Below are 20,746 nucleotides of genomic sequence, written 5' to 3' on the forward strand. Positions count from 1 at the left end.
GAATGAGGGAGAGAACAATGCAGCCAGACGGACCGCGGGAAGGGAAAGGGGGGGGAGGAGGGTTTCGAGGGAGCCGGCTAGCCGCATAAATTATTTTCATTTCAAATCTGCCGCCGCCGCGGCTCCTCTCTCATCTTCCGACATTATATAAGTGCAGCTCATGAGAGGAGCCGCGGCAGCGGCTTTGAAAACGGCTCCTTTAATTCTTCGCTGCATTTTTTTTTAAAGTTTAAAACTGCCACCGTGGCTCCTCTCACGATCCCGGCCTGTGTCAGAGAAGGCTTCCGACGCAGGCCGGATCATGAGAGGAGCCGCGTAGGCATCTTTAAACTTAAAAAAAAAAATCCAGCAAAGAACTAAGGGAGCCGTTTTATCTCCATGCTGCTATGAAGGAACAGGTGAGGGGGAGGGAAATGCTGATGCTGATGCACAGGGAGCAGGCAGGCATGGCAGGCAAGCAGGGGGGAGAGGGAAAGGGGCTACTTTGGGGGGAGGGGTGTGCTGGGGGCACACAGCAGTCATGGGCAGGGGATCACAGAACAGGCAGGCATGGCTCAACAAGGGGAGAGGGAAAGGGGGCTGCTTTGGGGTGAGGGGTTTGCTGGGCCCGACAGCAATCATAGGGGGGAAACAGAAGGGGGCCACGAAGCAGGCAGGCATGGCACAAAAGGGGGCAGGGGCATTGGGAAACGGGGCTGCTTTGGGGGGAAGGGTGTTCTGGGGGCACACACCAATCATGCCGGGGAAGAGAAGGGGGCCACAGAGAAATAGGCAGACATGGCGCAATGGAGAAATACAGGCAGGCAGGCCGCAAGACAGAGACACAGACAGAAAGAATGACAGACAGACAGCATCCAAGCACAGAGAGAGAAAGGAAAAAAAAAACAGTCATCTACTCTAGCACCCGTTGGACAGGGGGAGAACGAAAGAGATGCTGATGGACAGGGGGTTGAAGAAAAGGAACGGAGGACTAATGTTGGACAGGGGGAGAAGGAAAGAGGTGCTGCTGGACAAGGGATAGGTAAAACAAAGGGAGAAGGGCTGCTGCTGCATAAGGAGAGCAGTGAAGGGGTGGTGGTGGACACAGGGGAGGTAAAAGGAAGGGAAAATGGACAGGGGGAGCAGGCAAGGGGTGGTGATGGACAGCCAAGGAAAAAGAAAGGCAGAAAGAAAAAAAGCGGCTAAGGAGAGAGAGAGAAAGAAATAAAGACAGACACACACACATATGTTCTAGCACCCGTTAATGTAACGGGCTTAAAGACTAGTAAACTATAAAGTACTAACCTCAGGAGCCGACAGTGTTCCATACAGGGGTCTAATAAATAAACGAGTGCCCTCAGGATGACCCCCACAGCGAGGGACTGGGTCAGGAATTGGTTGAGTGGAAGGTGACAAGAGGGTAGTGCTCAATGGAGATACCGTATTTTTCATTCCATAAGACACACCTGACCATAAAACGCACCCTAGATTTAGAGGAGAAAAATAACATTCTGAACCAAATTCTCACTGCCAGATTCTACACCCAACTCCACACTCCTTGCCAAGCTCTGCACCCTGTCCCCCCTCCCTGACCCCCTCTGGTGGTCTAGTGGTAGGCTGGGACAATGCACAGGGAAGACAAGGGACAGGGCAGACAGGCCTAGTGACTGGCAGGCAGGTAGGGACAGGGCACACAGGCAGGCCGGCCTCCCCCATCCAAGGCAGCCCAACCCAGGTAGGCAGACCTCCCCCTCCCAGGCAGGCAGACCTCCCCCTCCCAGCCAGGCAGGCTGGCTTCCCCCTCCCAGGGAGCCCCCCATGCAGGCAAGCAGGCAGGCCTACCTCCTCCCAGGCAGGCTTCCTCCCTCACAGGAAGGCAGGCAGCACCCCTAGGCAGGCAGACCTCTCCCCCCTCCCAAGCAGTCCCCCCAGACAGGCAGACCCCCCTCTTCCCAGGCCTACAAGAAGGCAGGCCTGGCCTCTCCCTGCTCCCTCCCTATTTTTAATTTGACAGGGTATGCATGCCCCTGCCCTGGCCTCTCCCCCGTACCTATTTTTAATTTGGCAGGGCAGGGCAGGCCCCGGCCTCCTCTTCTCCCCCTTACCTTTTTTATCATTCTGGCACTCTCCCTCACTGGACGCAGCTGCCTGGTCCCTGCGAGCAGTGACTGCTGACGTGGCTGTCACTGAGTCCTCTTCTTTTTCCTTGCCGCAGAGCGGCGCACAGAGCTGCCTGCCCGGTCCTGCACTGTTTAGAACTGAAGCAGCGCGGGACCGGGCAGGCAGCCTTGTGTACTGCTGTGCTGCAAGGGAAAAAAAAGAGGACTAGAGGCAGCCACATCACTGCTCACGGAGACCAGGCAGGCAGCTGCATCGAGCGAGGGAGGGCGCCAGAATGAAAAAAAGGTAACAAGAGGTGGGGGCCTATTCACTCCATAAGATGCACCCTTATTTCTACCCCCTTTTTGGAGGTGGAAAAAGTGCGTCTTATGGAGCAAAAAATACGGTAGCTCTGAGGAAAGGAATGTTACCAGTGGTGTGCCTCAAGCTTTGATTCTTGGGCCTGTTCTTTTTAATATTTTTGTAAGTGACATTGCTGAAGGGCTGTCAAGTAAGATTTGCCTCTTTGCAGATGATACTAAAATCTGCAATAGAGTAGACACGCCTGATGGTGCGAATAACATGAGGAAGGACCTAACAAAGCATAAAGAATGGTCTGAAATTTAGCAACTAAGATTTAATGCTAAGAAATGCAAGGCCATGCAAAATCCCGAGGGAACAGTACCCTTTTGTACTAAACATTTGCACTAAACTTTTGTGTAACGAAGAGGAGCAGGACTTGATTGTGATTGTATCTGATTATCTTAATGTGGCCAAACAGGTTGAAAAGTTTCTGGCAAAATCTAGAAGGATGCTTGGGTGCACAGGGAGAGGAATGGCCAGTAGGAAAAAGGAGGTATTGATGCCTCTGTATAAGACTCCGGTGGGATCTCATTTAGAATATTGTGTACAATTCTGGAGGCTGCACCTTGAAAAAGATATAAACAGGATGGAGTCGGTCCAGAGGAAGGCTACTAAAATAGTGTGTGGTCTTCATCATAAGGTGTATGGGGACAGACTTAAAGATCTCAATCTGTATACTGTGGAGGAAAGGCAGGAGAGGGGAGATATGATAAAGATATTTAATTACTTATGTGGCATAAATTCACACAAGATGAGTCTCTCTCATTTGAAAGGAAGTTCTGGAATGAGAGGGCATAGGAGTCTTCATTCATAGCTACCCCTCTCAGACATTGTGCTGATGGTCTTTATGAAGTTGACAGAGAGGAAACTAGAACTTTCAAGGATGCATGTAAATAGATTATATTTAATTGAAATGGCCAACCTACTTAGGAGGTGTGTAAATACAGTGGTACCTTGGATTATGAGCTCGTAATCCAATATGCTCGTTTATCAAAGCAAAGTTCCCCATAGAAAATAGTGGAAACAGCAACAATTCATTTCAGAACCCGGGATCTGTACCTGTCAGCGCCGTCTCCTCCGTCCGCCTCCTCCGTCCGTCATCTGAAGAAGAACCCCACAGTGCCGCTTCAGAGGGATGCCTCCTCCTTCCGCCGGCCAGCCCTCCACGTCAGATGCCCCTCGCATGCTGGAGAGCCTCCATCCGAGCCCACGCAGCCGAGCGCCGCCCCACCCATACGCCGTGCAAGACACGCACAATGCCGATGATTGACGCTGTGCACGTCACACGCAACGCGCAGGCGGGACAGCACCCAGCGACGCAGGCCCAGACAGAGGTCCTCCAACCTGCAGAAGGCACCCGACGTGGAAGGCTGGCCGGAAGATGGAAGAGGAATCCCCTGAAGCGTCGCTTCCTGGTCTGTAAGTGCTTGTTTATCGGGGCAGTGCTCGGTTTGCGAGTCAAAAGTTTGTTGAGTGTTTGCTCATCTTGCAAAACACTCGCAAACCGGGTTACTCGCAAACTGAGGTTCCACTGTTTAGTGCATTTAGCTGCAATAGTAAACCTAATATGATATGCGTATATATGGAGGACGATTGATTTGGTATAAAAGTGTGCATATAAGTAGGATGATGAATTATGGCATAATCACACCGGTATTAATAACAGAGTTCTGTGTATTTCAGTATAGAGTCCATATATTGTAACACCTCACAACTCCTTATGGTAACATCTCTACAGAAGCTCATGTATTGCAGCGCCTATGCAGAGGCTCATATAGGCCGCTCTGAGTTGACTCCCCAGTCATTGGTAGCAGTATTGAAGCTCTCAATAATAATTATAATAACAACATTCTCAGTTTTGTTCTCCAAGCCTTTCTTGAAATTTCCCGATTTGCTTTCTTAGCTGCTGCTGCACACTGAGCAGAGGGTTTTCAAACCTATCAGGAGCAAGGACAACTAGATCCTTTTCTTGGGTGGTGGCCCCTAGTGTGAAACAAGAGGGCATTCAGAGAAGTTGAATGGGGATAGATTCAAAACAAATGCCAGGAAGTTCTTCTTTATCCAACGTGTGGTGGACACCTGGAATGCGCTTCCAGAGGACGTAATAGGGCAGAGTACAGTACTGGGGTTCAAGAAAGGATTGGACAATTTCCTGCTGGAAAAGGGGATAGAAGGGTATAGATAGAAGATTACTGTGCAGGTCCTGGACCTGTTGGGCCGCCGCATGAGCGGACTGCTGGGCGCGATGGACCTCTGGACCAGCGGAGGCAGTGCTTATGTTCTTATGTTCTTATTACATGGCTGTAGTTTGGGCTCCTCTTTCCTCTAAGCATCACTTTGCAATTGCTCACGTTAAGGGCTCCTTTCACAAAGCAGGGCAAATGCGACACAGCCTATTCAATTCATATTGCTGTTTCGCATTTGCTGTGCTGAGATTCACTGACACAGCTTTGTAAAAGGGGCCCTAAATGTCATCTGTCATTAGGAAAGTCTTTCTGAGCATGAGATGCTTATGTGACTTTTTGGGAGACAGATCCATTTAAATTAATTGCTCAAGCCCTGATCCTGTCCCAACTGGATTATTGTAATCTGATATATGCGTATTTGGGTGGTTCCGAGAAAATGATTAAGAAATTGCAAGCATTATAGATCATGGCTTTGAGATTAGTATTTTGGCAAAAAAAATGTGATGACCTGACTCGTCTGTTCCTTAAATCACATTGGCCTCCAAACAATGCGTGGATTATGATTTTTTTAATTATTCGTGGTCAAATCCCTCAGTACTTGAATGATTTGTTGTTGGTTCCAAGTTTATTTCATATTTAAACTTTTAAAAAACCCAAATGTAGGTAAGAAAAGAACTACAATAAACAAAAGAAAGAAATAAAGGTTACTTTTTTAACCATGTGAATTCAATAGAGAACTTCACTGCCTCTGACTGAATGCCTAGTAAGAGGACAGCAATGTCTCTCAATCGTTGAATTTGGAGATAAAATAGGAGTTCAATTTGAATTTAAAATTGAAGAATGAAACTGGATGGGGCAATCTCTTAAAAAATAGTCGAGCGTTACGTATTTGAAGCAGATTTGTCTAAAGGTGGATATTGATAAATATACCACGCTAAGACGAGTGATGTGAAAAAGAAGGAATAAGAAGATGAAAACAAAATAGTCGGGCCTCCATTTCTCTAATCTTATGTATCAAGGTTAGATTTTTTTGTTTTTTATTTATTTATTTATAAGTTTCCAATTTTATACAATCAAGATAAACTTGTACAGAAAGATGATTCATGAAAAAAAAAATTGTCAAAAGAAAATTAAACAAGCAACTAAAATAACCTAACATAAATCTTCTCAAGTCCTCAAATAGATCCAAGATGTAAATTAAATGCGAGTTAGATTCTTAAAAGGAATCCTGGCTGAAATGGGTAACCAGTGTGCGTAGCAGCAAAGGTGCGATGTGGTCCCAATGCTTTGCAAACTTTAATGCTTTTAACTGCTGTGTTTTCTATTAATTGTAATTGTTTAATGTCTTTTACCTGGAGGATCATTGCAGTAGGATAAGTAAATGAAGTAGTTTTCTCAGGGCATCTATACTGAAGTATGGCTGAACAGAGCAAATTCAGTGTATCATCAATGATTGTGCCTGCAATCTTTAGAGTGTGTAAGCTCATAAGAACATAAGAATTGCTGCTGCTGGGTCAGACTAGTGGTCCATCGTGCCCAGCAGTCTGCTCACGCGGCGGCCCGTAGGTCAAAGACCAGTGCCTTAGTCTAGCCTTACCTGCGTACGTTCTGGTTCAGCAGGAACTTGTCCAACTTTGTCTTGAATCCCTGGAGGGTGTTTTCCCCTATGACACACTCCGGGAGAGCGTTCCAGTTTTCCACCACTCTCTGGGTGAAGAAGAATTTCCTTACATTTGTACGGAATCTATCCCCTTTTAACCTTAGAGAGTGCCTTCTCGTTCTCTCCACCTTGGAGAGGGTGAACAACCTGTCAATCTGTCAATTTTAGTACCATCTGTAATGATTGCTCTCGATAAAGAATATGTCAGTGCATTAGTAAAGATCATAGCTTTTGTTTTGAGTAAGTTAGTTTTAAATTTTAGTTAGTGCAATTTTAACCAGACTGCAATTTCAAGTTTCTCAATCAGTGCAAGAATAGCACAAGAGATGAGATAAGCCTAAAGCCCCTAGAACTGTATTTCATCAGCATAAGCAAACGACAGTGCTAGTCTACATCTGAAAAAACAATAAAAATTACACCATCCCTATTGGAAGTGTTAGATATAAATGGATTTATATAAAAAAACAAGAGGATGCTAGGAATTATTAAAAAAGGGATGGTTAACAAAACTAAGAATGTTATAATGCCCCTGTATCGCTCCATGGTGCGACCTCATCTGGAGTATTGCGTTCCATTCTGGTCTCCTTATCTCAGGAAAGATATAGCGGCGCTAGAAAAGGTTCAAAGAAGAGCGACCAAGATGATAAAGGGGATGGAACTCCTCTCGTATGAGGAAAGACTAAAACGGTTAGGGCTCTTCAGCTTGGAAAAGAGATGGCTGAGGGGAGATATGATTGAAGTCTACAAAATCCTGAGTGGAGTAGAATGGGTACAAGTGGATCGAATTTTCACTCCATCAAAAATGACAAAGACTAGACTACACTCGATGAAGTTACAGGGAAATACTTTTTTAAACTAAACTAAACTAAACCTTGGGTTTGTATACCGCATCATCTCTACATTCGCAAAGCTCGACATGGTTAACAAGGGTTAGGGTAGAAAGGAACTCCAGTGAAAGGAAAAGACAAAATGAAGAGAAAATTTAGGACAGAGTAACCAGAGAGAGGAAGAGTTACATTTTTGAAAATAACCAGGTTTTCAGATGTTTACGGAAGATTTGGAGGGAGCTCAGATTCCTAAGAGGGGAGGTGAGATTGTTCCAGAGCTCAGTGATTCTGAAAGGGAGGGAGGAACCTAGTTTTCCTACAAGGGAAACGCCTTTTCGAGAGGGAAAGGAAAGTTTCAGTTTTTGGGTAGATCTGGTGGAATTGGGGTTAGAGGAATTCCAAGAAAGAGGAATAAAAGGGGGGAGAATGCCGTGTAGGATCTTGAAAGTAAGGCAGGCACATTTGAAGTGGACTCTGGAGATTACGGGAGCCAGTGGAGCTTGGACAAAAGTGGTGAGACATGGTCGAAATTTGCTTTTTGCGAAGATAAGCTTAGCAGCGGCATTTTGAATCCGTTGGAGTCTTTGAAGGTTTTTCTTTGTTAGGCTTAGGTAGATAGAGTTGCAATAGTCCAGTCTGGAAAGGATGGTGGATTGGACAAGGACGGCAAAGTGTTTTTGATGGAAACAGGTACTCACTTTCCTTAGCATGTGAAGGCTGAAGAAACATTTTTTTATTAGGGAGTTGAGGTGATCGTTGAAGGAAAGTGTAGAGTCAATGATGACTCCCAGAATTTTACTTGAGTATTCAAGATGCAGGGTGGGGCCAGAGGACAGTGGGATGGAGGTGGGCAGTTGGTCCAGTTTTGGGCCGAGCCAGAGAAGTTTTGTTTTGGATTCGTTCAGTTTCATCTGCACAGTGTGGGCCCAGGATTGAAGGTTCGATATACATGAGGATATATTCGCAGAGAGGTTTGTGAGGTTCCGGTCGGTCTCGAGGAGAACAAAGATGTCATCTGCATAAGTGTAAAGTGTTTCAAGTGGGGAGAGATGGAGGAGTTTAAGGGAGGACATGTAAATGTTGAAGAGGATAGGAGAGAGAGGTGAGCCTTGTGGGACTCCACATATCGGGCTCCAGGGGGATGAAGAAGTGCCCTTCATGTTGACTGTGTAGGAGCGGGGAGCGTAAGAACTTCGAGAACCAGTCAAGGACTGTGGAGTTAATGCCTATCTCAATGAGTTGGTAAATTAGGATATCATGATGGACGACATCAAAAGCTGCAGAGAGGTTGAATTGAAGAAGGACGGCGAACTTGTTGCGAGAATGGAGATGTTGAACTTTTGAGATTAAGGAGGTCAAATTGTTAAACATACTCATATATTTCAAATGTAACAAAATGAGGCCACATTTTGTTACATTTGAAATATATGAGAGTATGTTTAACAATTTGTAATTCTACGGAGGGGAACGCTGGATATTTTGGAGCTTGGGTAAAGTATTGGAGAGTGCTGAAATTCTCTGCCAGCTCCCACAAAACTATTAACCAGAGAGAGAGACAAGCTGCTTCTCCCTATTCCAAACTGCAACCCTCCCCTTCTCACTCCAAATGCAGTTCTGTCTCTCTCTACACTGTTCTCAGGCTGAAAAAAAACCCTGAAATCTTTTAAAAGAGTCAATAGTAGCTCTCTGCTCCTGGAAGTGGAAGGAAACATAGAAACATGATGGCAGATAAAGGCCAAATGGCCCATCCAGTCTGTCCATCTGCAGTAACTATTATCTCTTCCTCTCTCTAAGACACAGGTGTCAAACAGAAGACCCACAGGCCAAATCCAGCCCACCTGGCCATTTTATGCAGCCCGCAGTGCAATGTGGCATTTTCATTGCCGCCCCGGGCATTTTATCTTCTGGCCAGCTCCCTCTTCCTCATTTCCACAGTGTGCACAAAGCCACAGGCAGCGGCTCCTCGTGCGTCCCACGCCTCATCCGAAGAATTCCCTTTGACGTTGCAACATCAGCGAGAAGGCTTCCAGTTCAGGCAAAAGACGCGCATAGCAGCTGCCTGCCCGCGGCTTTGTGCACACTGTGGCAGTGAGGAGGAGGGAACCAGCCAAAAGATAAAATACCCGGGGTGGCAATGAAAATGTAAGACACCTGCCGGAGGGAGGCACCTAGTTGAGGCAGGGGGAGGGAGGGGAGAGGGGTGTATTGGGACTCAAGAAAAATGGAGCACAAACTTTGGAAAAATGATAGAAGGGAGGGGGCGTGATCGTTGGCTGTAGAATGAAGGGAAGAAGAGAGCCATAGAATGGAAGGAGGGAAAGAGTGAGGGAAAGAGATGCTGAGATGAGGGAGGGAATAGAAAGGGAAAATTGGGTGTCTGAGAGAGAGAAAGAGACATGGTGCACATGAGGAGATGAAGCAAAAGAATTGTGGGCAGAGAGAAGGAAGGAGAGAGAATTATTGAACATGGTAGTGGGAGAAGAGTGAGGTAGAGAGATGCATGGGGAAAGAGAGATGTCAGACCACTGGAATGGGAAGGGGAGAGAGAGAGTTGCCAGACCACGGAGTGGAAAGGAAGGAGGGGAGAGAAGAGAGAGAGACGCAAGACTGCATGGAGGAGAGATGCCAGACCACAGAAAAGAGAGGAGAGAAGGAAAGAGATGTTAGACCTCGGGAAGAGGGAGGGAAGGAGAGAAAGATGCCAGACCATAGGAGAGGAGAGAGATTCCAAGCTATGGGAAGGAGAGAAGAAAGATGCCAGATGATATGAGGGGGAAAGGGGAAGACAGTTGTCTGACCATGGGAGAGGGATGAGATGGTGCACAAGGATGGAAGAGAAGGGGAGACAAAGGGAGGAGATAGTGCACAGCAATGGATGCAGCAGGGAAGGGATAAGAAGAAATGCTTCTTATGGATAGATGGGAATAGGGGGAATATAAGAACATAAGAATTACCGCTGCTGAGTCAGACCAGTGGTCCATCATGCCCAGCAGTCCGCTTACGCGGCGGCCCTCTGGTCAAAGACCAGCACCCTAACTGAGACTAGCCCTACCAGCGCACATTCTTGTTCAGTAGGAACTTGTCTAACTTTGTCTTGAATCCCTGGAGGGTGTTTTCCTCTATAACAGCTTCTGAAAGAGCTTTCCAGCTTTCTACCACTCTCTGGGTGAAGAAGAACTTCCTTACGTTTGTACAGAATCTATCCCCTTTCAACTTTAGAGAGTGCCCTCTCATTCTCCCTACCTTGGGGAGGGTTAACAACCTGTCCTTATCTACTAGGTCTATCCCCTTCAGTGCCTTGAATGTTTCGATCATGTCCCCTCTCAGTCTCCTCTGTTCGAGGGAGAAGAGGCCTAGTTTCTCTAATCTTTCGCTGTACGGCAGCTCCTCCAACCCCTTAACCATCTTAGTCGCTCTTCTCTGGACTCTTTCGAGTAGAACCGTGTCCTTCTTCATGTACGGCGACCAGTGCTGGACGCAGTACTCCAGGTGAGGGCACACCATTGCCCGGTACAGCGGCATGATAACCTTCTCTGATCTGTTTGTGATCCCCTTCTTTATCATTCCTAGCATTCTGTTTGCCCTTTTTGCCGCCGCCACACATTGCGTGGACGGCTTCATTGACTTGTCGATCAGAACTCCCAAGTCCCTTTCCTGGGAGGTCACTTCAAGTACCGCCCCGGACATCCTGTATTCGTGCATGAGATTTTTGTTACCGAAATGCATCACTTTACACTTATGTATGTTGAACTTCATCTGCCTTGTTGATGCCCATTCCTTGAGCCTGATTATGTCACGTTGCAGATCTTCGCAATCCCCCTGTGTCTTTACTACTCTGAATAACGTCGTATCGTCCTTAAATTTAATCACCTTGCTCCGTCGTACCTATGTCTAGATCATTTATAAAGATGTTAAAGAGCACGGGTCCAAGCATCGAGCCCTGTGGCACCCCACTGGTGATGCTCTTCCAGTCCAAGTATTGTCCATTTACCCCCACTCTCTGTTTCCTATGCTCCAGCCAGTTTTTAATCCACGTGAGTATTTCACCCTCGATTCCATGGCTTGCAATTTTCCGAGAAGAAAGAGGGAGGAGATGGTACACATGGATAGATGGGAAGACATGGAAAAGTAGATAGATTTTGAGAAGAAAGCAGAAAAATGGAAGAAAGTTGAATGTTAAAAGTTAATGCTAAAGATGGATGAATGGCAGAAAGTGAAAGAGAGAAAACCAGCAAATGGATAAGGTGGCCCTGGATATACAGTTAAGAGCACAGACAGAAGGAGGTGCAGCCAGAGACTGGGAAAGATGGTTTGAAAACCAAAATCACCAGGCAACAAAGGTAGGGGAAATGATTTTATTTTCAATTTAGTGATTGAATTGTGTCAATTTTGAGAATTTACATCTGCTGTCTATATTTTGTACTGTTCAGGAATAAATGCATTTGTTTCTTTCTTTTCTTTTGTTTCTTTTTCTCTGGGATTGTACTGCACCTTCAGCAGCGCAGAATTTTCAGAGTGCAATGATCTTTCCAGTTGGTAACTAGTCATCTTGTTCTTAAAGAATTCAGGGATTGTACCGTATAATAATTGATGACAAATCATCACTACATAATACTGAATTCTAAATGCAATGGGCAGCCAGGGTAACGGTCAAAGATGAGGTGTAATAGGTTCATATCTCGACGTTCCCGTTCTCAAACTGGCTGCTGCATTTTGTACCACTTGCAATTGCCCTGCACCTAGTCTTGGAGATGCCAAGGTACAGGACGTTGCAGTAGTCAAGCCTCGAAAGTCAAAAGATGACAGCATTGGTTTCACTCGATACAATAAATGTACCTGTGCAAACTCAAACTGCTAGCATTAACCCTAATTCTCAACCTCCCCATCTTCCCCTTCCCCATCTGTATCCCCCACCCATAATTGTTCATATCAATTCATTTCAACGGTGCGGTCAATTACCACGCCATTTAAGTCGATTGAAACAATTTGGGTTGCACGCGGATTTTATTTAGGCTTCGCTAGGTGTCCACAATTAGGGCACCTCATGGCGCCTATCTAGGGTGCACTTTATGGAATCTGGCCCTAAGGGCCGCATGCTAATTGGGCTACTCTCCGCCTCCAAAACTGCCCCCCAGTGCTAAAAAGTAAAATCTATTTTGTAGTGTGTGGGTAACGCATACCAATGATGAAATTATTGTGGGATGCCCAAGTGCAGAGCTTACACCCTGAATGATGAGACCTTAACAAGAAATGTTGTAGAATGGGACCTAGGAGTAATCATTAGTGAGGATATGAAGACTGCCAATCAAGTGGAGAAAGCATCATCCAAGGCTAGACAAATGCTGGGTTGCATTCGTAGAAAGCCCGAAGTTGTAATGCCGTTATACAGGTTCATGGTGAGACCTCATCTAGAATATTGTGTTCAATTTTGGAGGCCACATTATCAAAAGGATGTGCTGAGAATGGAGTCAGTTCAGCGAATGGACACTAGGATGGTCTCAGGACTCAAGGATCTCCCATATGAAGAACATCTAGGTAAGTTGCAGCTATACTCTCTCAAGGAACGCAGAGAGAGGGGAGACATGATAGAGAAGTTCAAATATGTTACTGGCCGTATTGAGGTAGAAGAAGACATCTTTTTCCTTACAGGACCTACGGCAATAAGAGGGCACCCGTTAAAAACCAAGGGTGGGAAATTTTATGGTGACACTAGGAAGTATTTCTTTACTGAAAGGGTGGTGGATCGTTGGAATAATCTTCCACTTCAAGTAATTGAGGCCAGCAACGTGCTCGATTTTAAGAAAAAATGGGATAAGCATGTGGGTTCACTTCAAGGAAGTGCTTAGGGGGGAGGGTCCTTAGAGTTGGGCCGACTTGTTGGGCCAGTGGCCCTTTTCTGTCGTCATTTTCTATGTTTCTATGCATTTTACCATTTTAAGCTGTGGTAAAAGGACCCCTGGTATTTTGCGCATGATTTTTATCTGGTTTAGGTGCTTGTGATCCTTGGCTGTGGCATGGGTGCTGTAGCTGTTTAGCTGTTCATCTTCCTGGTATAATCTCTATTTGTGCAATTATTTATGATTTCACGTATTTTGGATATTGTATGTAATTATTTTTATGTTGTATATTTTTATATTGATAGTTTATTGCAGAGGTATGGAACTCCGGTCCTCAAGAGACGTATTCCAGTTGGGTTTTCAGGATTTCCCCAATGAATATGCATGAGATCTATTTGCATGCACTGCTCTCAATGTATATTCATTGGGGAAATCCTGAAAACCCAACTGGAATACGGCTCTCGAGGACCGGAGTTCCCTACCCCTGGTTTATTGATTGTATTGCTTTAAAAAAAAAATGTTTACAAAGATCATACAAGAAGGAATATAGAACGAAGCATCCAATCCACATGGAATATCAGAAATAATCCAATATGCTAACATGAACAACTTCCGGTCAAGTTCCAAGATTTAGTAAAAGAACAACCCCCCACCCCCACCCCCTTGCGTCCTGGGATTCGTAGAAGCTCTATAAAGGTCTCCAACAATCCAAATATGTCTCTGTTGGGACCACTTCTGTGGGTGGTGGGCTGGCCCGGCTGGGAGGCCGCTGTCCCTACCCTGTACAAGCTATCGCTATATGGGTAGAAGAATTCACCGATCAGCACTTTTGCACATATTTATATGATCACATTGGAAAAGGAAAAAGTGTCTGTATATGGCCATTTGGTGGAGGATGGACTGGGGAGGGCTTCAAGGGCTGGGACGGTTTAGATGGGATGGAGTAGGTTTTAACGGAGATTTTGGCAGTAGGAACCCAAGCACAGTACCGGGTAGAGTTTTGGATTCTTGCCCAGAAATAGCTAAGAAGAAAAATTATTAAAAAAATTAAATTGAATCAGGTTGGGCAGACTGGATGGACCATTCGTGTCTTTATCTGACGTCATCTACTATGTTACCATGTTACTATGGAAGCCTGCGAAGCCACAACAAATGATCATCCATGCTGGGGAAGATAAGTGCTTGATTTAATATTACTAGCAGAAAAGCATAATAAATAAATAAACAAACATATAAGCACATTCTGAGATCAGATATAATAAGGGGCCAATAAGTGCAATGATGGTCCCGGATTGATCTCACTGTGGCTCTTTTGCAGGAGATAAGAGACTGAGCACTTATTAACAGGAATAAGAAATAATTGTAATATTAATTATTAACATTAATATCATGAGTAGAGAATATGCATATTATGTTTGAATATCAGTAAGTAAGAACAATGGTTTTCTTGAATAATCGAAATAAAAAAGCTGGTAATTAATTTGAATTAGTAATACACCATTTTTGAGCCACGTCCAAATGGGATTGTATTGTAATTGAAAGGCAGTTCATCAAATTGAAGAAACTTATACATATATAACATAACCAACTAAACCTCCATTTCTTAACAATATTTTCCAACAGCTGAAAATTGTTAGCTGGAAGCCTTTAGAGATTTTTTTGACACCTCCTTCTGCTTTGCAAAAGTGAATTCTCTTCATGTTCAACTGGTTTTTCCCTTTCTGTGTCAGACCAGAGGGTTCCCAGTTTATCCCCAGCCCCTCTTCTGCTTTAACTGACCAGGAAGGAAATCTCCTGTTTCATCAGCTTCCCCAAAGGCTCCTACCCTACTGCCTGTGATGGCTCAGGGTCAGCCTATGCTTCAGCCTCAGAATTCCTAGTTGCAAAAGCCCCGGTACGGACGGATGCCCTGTCTTGTCTGAGACGATTATTCTTATATGAACTGACAGACCCTAAGCATGTCTGAGCGCTCAGCAGCCCTGTTTACTCAACAGTCAGGCTTGTGGTTGGTGCTGTTGACTTTGGATCCGATTTACTTTCTTAATATTCTGTAGGCAGTTTGGCAGATGTGATTACTGAAGGAAGTGCAGAGGTCAAAGCAGCTGTGCTAACTAGAACTGGGAAATCCCCAACTTGCCTGCTGTCTCAGTCCCCTTACCTTCTTATCCATATAGCAGTTGTATGATGTCTTATGATGTTCGTTAGGTTTTTTATCTTTTGCATCCACACTTCATTTCTTTCAGACTTCTTCCTTGAATATCCTGTTACGTCAAGGCAAGATGTGAAAGATCAAGATCACTTCTGATGGCTTAGGGCTAGGTTCACTAGGCTCACCGCTCGTGTCCCCACCAGTTTGCGAGCGTTCCCCGAATCCGATTCACTAACCTTCTCCGATTCGATCTGCACATGCAAATGAGGGAAAGCCCTCGATTCACTAAACAAAAGAAAGAACACCAACTGGGCTTACCGATCCAAAATGAAGCGACTGCCGAGGACCAGTTGCTCACGTCCTTGCCGACTGTCCTGCTCTCTGCCGCCCTGAAATCCAGTATCAAAATAGAAAAGAAAACATTTTTGGAATGTCTTAAAACACATCTCCCTTGTGCAAAAAGCGCAGTGCGAGCCGCGTGGTTTAAAGCGGGGCTGCACAAGGCGTGTTCTGTTCCGTGTTGTTCTGTAGTCTGGCTGCAAAGCGTGTTCTGTGGCTGCACAAAAATGTGAAATGATTCCTGAAGTCCACTCGTGGGGCCAGCGAGTGCAGCCACCCCTCCCCCTTTTGTTTTGACCTGAAGCTTGTGCGGAGAACAAGCGCATGCGCGAATCGTACCTACAGGCAAAGAGGATGTCTGCGCTTGGTCTGAATCGCTCTGCAGCGATCCAGAGGGTCGCTGTGGGGGGTGTCTGATCACATAATTTGCATGAGGACTCTGTAGTGAATCGGTCGCCCGGCAAGACTCGGGTACAGATCGCCCAGCAGCAGTGAGTTTAGTCTGAAAACACCTCTGCAAACAGAACCCACAAATGACCTACTGAAAAGCTTAATTTGCACTGGAGTAGTTGATAGTGTTGCTTATACAATAAAGATCTACATGGGAACGAACGTTCAGAAGAACAACTTTTTTCTATGACCTATTACAAAAATCATTGTATGAAATAGAAAACAAACATGGATAAGCCTTTAAGTTTTAGGAAGAAAGGGATACAGTAGATATGCAAAACGAGGTTAAGCGGGCAGGGTTAGTCTCCTGCTCAGTTAAATTGAGGTCACTGGAGCTAACTCAAATATTCAGCAGCACTTAAAATGTGGGGTGGTGTAGCGATTCACTAAACAAATTTGCGGATTCAACTGTGCTGGCCGATCAACCCAAAAAGCGACTGCCTTCAGCCGCCCAGCCCCGATCTTTCTGCACTTGGACGAACATTTCTCAAAAACGTCCAAGCGACGAAAATAAAAACGGGTTTTGGACCTAGGCCTTCATAGTGCCTCTGATGACCAAAGCCTAAATGGGGCGTTTCGGGAGGCGTTGTCAAGGGCGGAATGTGGGCCGGCTTAGACTTAGTGGTACAGCATGTAGAACCCAAACAACAGAGCCTAGACGGAACTTGGACGTTGTGACTAGACCATGTAAAACCCACCTAAACTCACCAGATAAGCACTGAAAACACATAACATCAGACCCCCCCCCACACTACCCCAGTGATCACCAACCCCCCCCCCCCATAATTTTATTCACAACTTTAAATTTCAACTTCCAGACTCTCATCACCTGGCCGCCTGGCATAGGAAAGCCTAGTCGTCCAGCCCAGAGGCAGCTTAAGCCATCTCGGGGGTGGGGTTAGGGACCCATAGAGAGGAGGACCCATGCCCATAAGCCCCTGTAATCACTGCATTGATATTGAACATGTGCACTGCCCTATACACCCCCACAACCCTTTTTTTACTGGCATATAAGTGGCTCCTGCAGCATAAGGGCTATTGGGGTGGTAGATAAGTGGGTCTAGGGGATTCTGGAGATGGTTTGGGGGGCTCACCGTAACACTATACGAGAGCTGTAGGGAAGAGAAGACATGGCACTCTTTTTGTGAAGTTCACAGCAGTGCCCTGTAAGGTACCCCACTATTTAGTGGCATGTCTGGGTGTTCAGTCCATCACTTTGCAGACCCCTCCCACGTCCAACAGGGCTTGTTTTAGGCGTTTTGGACTTGGACGTAAAGTTGGACGGAAATGTGGTATAAAGATGGACGATTTAGTGGCTTGGACAATCAGATCGGCAGGACGTATATTAGACGATTTTCGAAAGTAAAAAAAAGTTGGACATATCTTTCGAAAATGTGTCTTAGGCTCTTTTTAACTTTGTACGACTTGCGAGATGGACGTAAACGGACTTAGACGTCCTTTTCGATTATGCCCCTCCACATTATATTGTGACTTATATTTCACCTTAACCTTGCATTTCTAGGCGGATTACAAAAGAGATATGCTGGACATTACCAGGAGAGTTACAGGGTTAGGCATTAAATTACAGGATCAGAGATAAATTATGGTTCTGCATTAGTTAGTCTTTACAAATTTTCTAAATAAGAAGGTTTTTATTTCCCTGCGTCAGGCGTTGTTAGTAAGTTGGAGAGGTGGTGGTCAAGTTTCACTGCCCGAGTTGCATAATGTGCCTTTGAAACAGGGTTGAATGAATGGGGTCCGAGTTCTTCTCGGCACCCAACTCTGAGCACTGTTTAGAAAATACCGCTTAGTGCAAAATGTTATCAGCACCAGTTTTTGGTTTCATTTCTAGAATTAAGTCCTGGATGTTTTTATAAAATAAGATTCCTAGAGCCAGCCTCAATAGAGTGCAAATTTACATCTGCCCTATTATAGGGGCCTATATGCCTTTATTTTTGCATTGATATTAATTATTTGATTATGTATTTGCATATTTTGATTCTTCAGTTGATATATTTTGTGACCATGTCTGTATTTTAAAATATTTTTGTGATTCAAATTGGGAGAATTTTTAAAGAGATTCCCTGTCTGTAGACTTTTTTTTTTTTTTTTTGCAGAAGGTCCTTAATCCTTCATTGGAAGACAGAGAGTAGGTCCAGACCATTATTACATTACATTACAGATTTCTATTCCGCCATTACCTTTCGGTTCAAAGCGGATTACATAAAGAGTTATGGAAGAAGGTTACAATTATGACTGAGATATGTTGCAGGGTTTTATCATGACCTAGTTTTGACTCTATGCGCATTGTATCTGTATATGGGCTAACAGATCCCTTCAGCACAGTTACTTAGCGTGTTTGAAAAAAACAAAACAAAACAATGATTTGCAGGCACTTGGGTTCCAAATACTTGTGGGCCTTCACATTACGTGGAAAGTCTTACTGGTCTTTGTATCACACATACTAGAACAGGGGTGTCAAAGTCCCTCCTCGAGGGCCGCAATCCAGTCGGGTTTTCAGGATTTCCCCAATGAATATGCATGAGATCTATTTGCATGCACTGCTTTCATTGTCTGCTAATAGATCTCATGCATATTCATTGGGGAAATCCTGAAAGCTCGACTGGATTGCGGCCCTTGAGGAGGGACTTTGACACCCCCTGGCTTAGGCTGTAGGCAGAGGTGGAACATAGAGGCCAGTGGTATCAAAGTCCCTCCTTGAGGGCCGCAATCCAGTTGGGCTTTCAGGATTTCCCCAATGAATATGCATGAGATCTATTAGCATGCACTGCTTTCATTGTCTGCTAATAGATTCATGCATATTCATTGGGGAAATCCTGAAAACCCGACTGGATTGTGGCCCAAGGAGGGACTTTGAAACCCATGTACTAGAATAAGCTACATCAGGTGTTCAGGTTTTCTGCTCACTAGTATTTCTCTATTTATTTTAAAATTTTCTATTCCACCTAAAAACTAAGCAGAGTACAATCAGCATACATAATAAAAATACAAGAATATCATCAATAAAGAAATGGCAACATATATATCTTTTTATCATCCTGTCCATTTCCTGCTCCCTTAACTTTAATAATAATCAATGATAATCCTCAACAAAAGTGCTCTCAGAAGCTTCTTCATTGTACTATGACATAATCTCAGTATTCCTAGTAATGAATTCCACAAAGGTGGGCCAGCTCCTGAAAACGTGATCGCATGGGTTTCTGCTTAACTGATTGCTACCATCCCATCAGTAGATAATTTCATTGCGGGTTCAGCTCTTAGCTTGTCTCTCTGGTCAATAAACTGCCACATATGTATGAAAAATACTAAGGTGCATATTTGCATGCATACTTGTTGGATTACTGACAAAGCTTTTGTACCGCACTTGATATGTTATTGGAAGTCAACGGTGTCACAGGTGTCAACCTAGAGCAGGGGTCCCCAAAGTCCCTCCTTGAGGGCCGAATCCAGTTGGGTTTTCAGGATTTCCCCAATGAATCTGCATGAGAGCTATGTGCATGCACTGCTTTCAATGCATATTCATTGAGGAAATCCTGAAAACCCGACTGAATTCGGCCCTCGAGGAGGCACTTTGGGGACCCCTGACCTAGAGGCTCCCATTATCATCCCAGTGGCAGTATTCTGAACCACTTGCAGTGCATGAATTCTAGCAGTCACATTTCCAAGATATGAAGCATTACAGCAGTCAATCCTTGGCATTATCAAACTTTGCATCACAATTCTAAAATCACTTCCAGATAACATCTCTTTCAATGGAGAATGCAGGAGAAGGTAGAAGAAAGATGTCACCACCTGAAATCAGTTCTCTCCCTGTTCTTAATAATCTGCTCAAAATCCAGACCCCAGAGGTTATATAACATCCTAGAATCTGATTCTTTCTGGTTTTCCATCTTCCCTTCATCCTCACTTACAGAAACAAAATATCCAGAGTAAGAAGTGTTAGACATGCAGAAGCCCACAAGCCTCTTTTTGGGCAATCCCTACTTCAGACTGAAGTCAGCTTGGGGGCCCCTGTGGCAATTGCACCCCCAACACCAGCCTGACAATGTCACATTAAAACAGTATATGACGGGATAAGTTTGTTCAAAGCACGGGGGATTAATGAAAATGTGTCTTTTACTGTAATTGGTTTTTTAAATTTAAACATTCACCATATTTTTTTATCACCCTAAATTTAGTTCACTCAAAAACATGACCCTGAAAAAAAAGGAAAACAGATATTCCCAGAATATTCCAGAAAAGAAAGAAGAGTTTGAAACAAAAGTGGACCATTAAGCTACTCTGCTCAGCTCCTCCAGTCGCCCAAACGGGACTCTGCCCTTACCTGTCCGCATTCTTCGGGGAGACCGGGGGGGACGCGGAGCTCTCGCTGCCACTCCACTTGCCCTTGAGCCTCCAGCTCCCCAGCGGGCGTCTCCTCCTCGTTTCCTGGCCGGGCTCAGGGGTCGACTGCACGCTGCAGCTGTCCTGGGCGTCGGAGGAGCTCCAGGTCGGGGCCGGCTGCTCTCCCCCCTCCCTCTCCAGCACCTTGCTTCTGCGGAAAAAGTGGCCGATCCTTTTCAGAGCTGACTTTTTCCTTTCCTCCATGCTGGCTGTCACTTGCGCAGAGCTCTCTCTCTCCCCCCCCCGGGACTCCTCCTTAGGGTCGGGGGCTGCCTTCCCAGTCCCCAGAGGCTCAGGCTAGCAGCGATGGCATATGGGGGCTGCAGGATCCTGTCCCACGCACACGCACCAACTTTCCCGACCAGAACCCCTCCTTCCTGGCAGCTCCTCCCCGGGGACAGTGGTTAGGCCGGGGTTGCACCAACGCACAAGAGTGAGGGATTAGCGCGCAA

General features: G+C 45.3%; 1 protein-coding gene across 1 annotated transcript in view; it reads right to left on the reverse strand.

Annotated features, from left to right (window-relative positions):
* Positions 1-20,521, reverse strand: part of CRYBG1 (crystallin beta-gamma domain containing 1) — a 419,422-nt gene extending 398,901 nt beyond the window's left edge. Inside the window, 1 exon segment of the mRNA XM_033939447.1 lies at positions 20,236-20,521. Within this exon segment, the coding sequence (XP_033795338.1) occupies positions 20,236-20,498 (263 nt within the window). The 5' untranslated portion in view covers positions 20,499-20,521.
* Between the last annotated feature and the right edge of the window lie 225 nt (positions 20,522-20,746).

This window comes from Geotrypetes seraphini, chromosome 3 (genome assembly GCF_902459505.1).
Source record: "Geotrypetes seraphini chromosome 3, aGeoSer1.1, whole genome shotgun sequence".
In the NCBI taxonomy this organism is placed as follows: domain Eukaryota; kingdom Metazoa; phylum Chordata; class Amphibia; order Gymnophiona; family Dermophiidae; genus Geotrypetes; species Geotrypetes seraphini.